The sequence below is a fragment of the Austrofundulus limnaeus genome, unplaced genomic scaffold (assembly GCF_001266775.1).
Source record: "Austrofundulus limnaeus strain Quisiro unplaced genomic scaffold, Austrofundulus_limnaeus-1.0 Scaffold67, whole genome shotgun sequence".
NCBI classification, from domain to species: domain Eukaryota; kingdom Metazoa; phylum Chordata; class Actinopteri; order Cyprinodontiformes; family Rivulidae; genus Austrofundulus; species Austrofundulus limnaeus.
Genome location: NW_013952469.1, coordinates 2,286,111 through 2,287,829, shown reverse-complemented (window position 1 = coordinate 2,287,829; position 1,719 = coordinate 2,286,111). Strand labels below are relative to the sequence as shown.

The 1,719-nt window shown below is 36.4% G+C and overlaps 1 protein-coding gene across 1 annotated transcript in view; it reads left to right on the top strand.

Moving 5' to 3' along the window:
• Window positions 1-1,719, top strand: part of LOC106518889 (nebulin) — a gene marked incomplete at its 5' end in the record, with an annotated part of 42,099 nt that overhangs the window by 23,566 nt on the left and 16,814 nt on the right. Inside the window, 2 exon segments of the mRNA XM_014010322.1 lie at window positions 881-973; window positions 1,262-1,354. Of these exon segments, the coding sequence (XP_013865776.1) occupies window positions 881-973; window positions 1,262-1,354 (186 nt within the window).

The following is a 1,719-nucleotide window of genomic DNA, read 5'->3' as shown; positions in this document are numbered from 1 at the left end:
GTCTTACTTTAAGTGAAGTGCAGGAGTAAATCTTAAGTCTCAGTCTTTAAGTGAAGTCTGGGAGTAATTCTTAAGTGTCAGTCTTACTTTAAGTGAAGTGCAGGAGTAAATCTTAAGTCTCAGTCTTTAAGTGAAGTGTGGGAGTAATTCTTAAGTGTCAGTCTTACTTTAAGTGAAGTGTAGAGTAATTCTTAAGTGTCAGTCTTACTTTGTGAAGTGTAGGAGTAATTCTTAAGTGTCAGTCTTACTTTAAGTTAAGTGTAGGAGTAATTCTTAAGTGTCTCAGTCTTACTTTAAGTGAAGTGTAGGAGTAATTCTTAAGTGTCAGTCTTACTTTAAGTGAAGTGTAGCAGTAATTCTTAAGTGTCAGTCTTGCTTTAAGTGAAGTGCAGGAGTAATTCTTAAGTGTCTCAGTCTTACTTTAAGTGAAGTGTAGGAGTAATTCTTAAGTGTCTCAGTCTTACTTTAAGTGAAGTGTAGGAGTAAATCTTAAGTGTCAGTCCTACTTTAAGTGAAGTCTAAAACTTCAGTCTAAAGTATAAAAATCCACTCTAAGAAGTTTATAAATTTGGGCCCTGGTCTCTTTATCCAGCATCAGTGTGGTCCACTTGTGCTGATGCTGAATTTAAAACAAGTGTACTGCTCAGGTATCATCAGATTTTGGTCATTCACGGTGGGAAGTTCTGGTTTTTAGTATTAAATACATTAAAATAGTTATTTTCATTCATTTAAATCCCAAAATAGCAGCCTAAATAAAAGCATCCACATTATAAAACTGCCCTTCCTCTCACATTTATTGGCTCATAATCAGCTCTTCCTGAGTGTGTTCAGAACATTCACTTGTCTTGTCCTGTGCCTCTGTGACATGTGCAATGAGCAGATACAGTACAAGGAATCTGTGGGTCAAGGCACTGCCATACAAGACCTCCCCGAAGTGAAGCGGGTCCGAGAAACCCAGAAGAATATCAGTCTGGTAGAGCAACAAGACTGCAGTGATCCTCCTTAAAACACCCCAAACTCTTCATTTCTAAAAGAAAATATGTAGTTTGAGTTTTGTTTTCTTCATTAATTCTAACCACGTTTCATAAACAAGSCCCTGTGTTTCCCCCAGAACTGGTCCCTTTAATCAAAATATTTCCTTATTTGTCTAATTAGTCTCTATATTCTAGATATTTTGTATCTGTATGTGTCACTGAAAACTGAGTAAGCACAGAGTATTTACCTGCCGTGTATGCTTGTTTTTGTGCTGTCTTGTTCAAAGCATCGTTACAAAGAAGGAGTGGGACACGGCACATCAGTGCCAGAGACCCCAGAGATGGAGAGAGTTAAACGCAATCAGCAACATATTAGCACGGTACTTCATCGCAGTGACCCTCCCTCCTTAAAAACGCCTCCCGAAATCCTCTCAACTAAAACAAACCTTTCTTTTACTCTTGGTTTTCTCTTCATTCCTTCTAACCAAGTTCAACAAATCACCTAATATTTCTTTCTTTATTGGTTCACGAAGAAATGTTTTCATCCAAACATAAACTCTACTTCCCTTTTTCTACAAAGGGTTGTAAAAATATCCATCACTCTTGGTGAATTTTACATTTTGATGCTTTAAAACCTGTTTTGTTGGATTTTTATTTTGACAAGTTTCAGAATTTTCTAGTTAAATGAGGGGGAAATGCTATGAATAATTCTAATATATATATAAAACTAAAAAGTGGTGTGTAG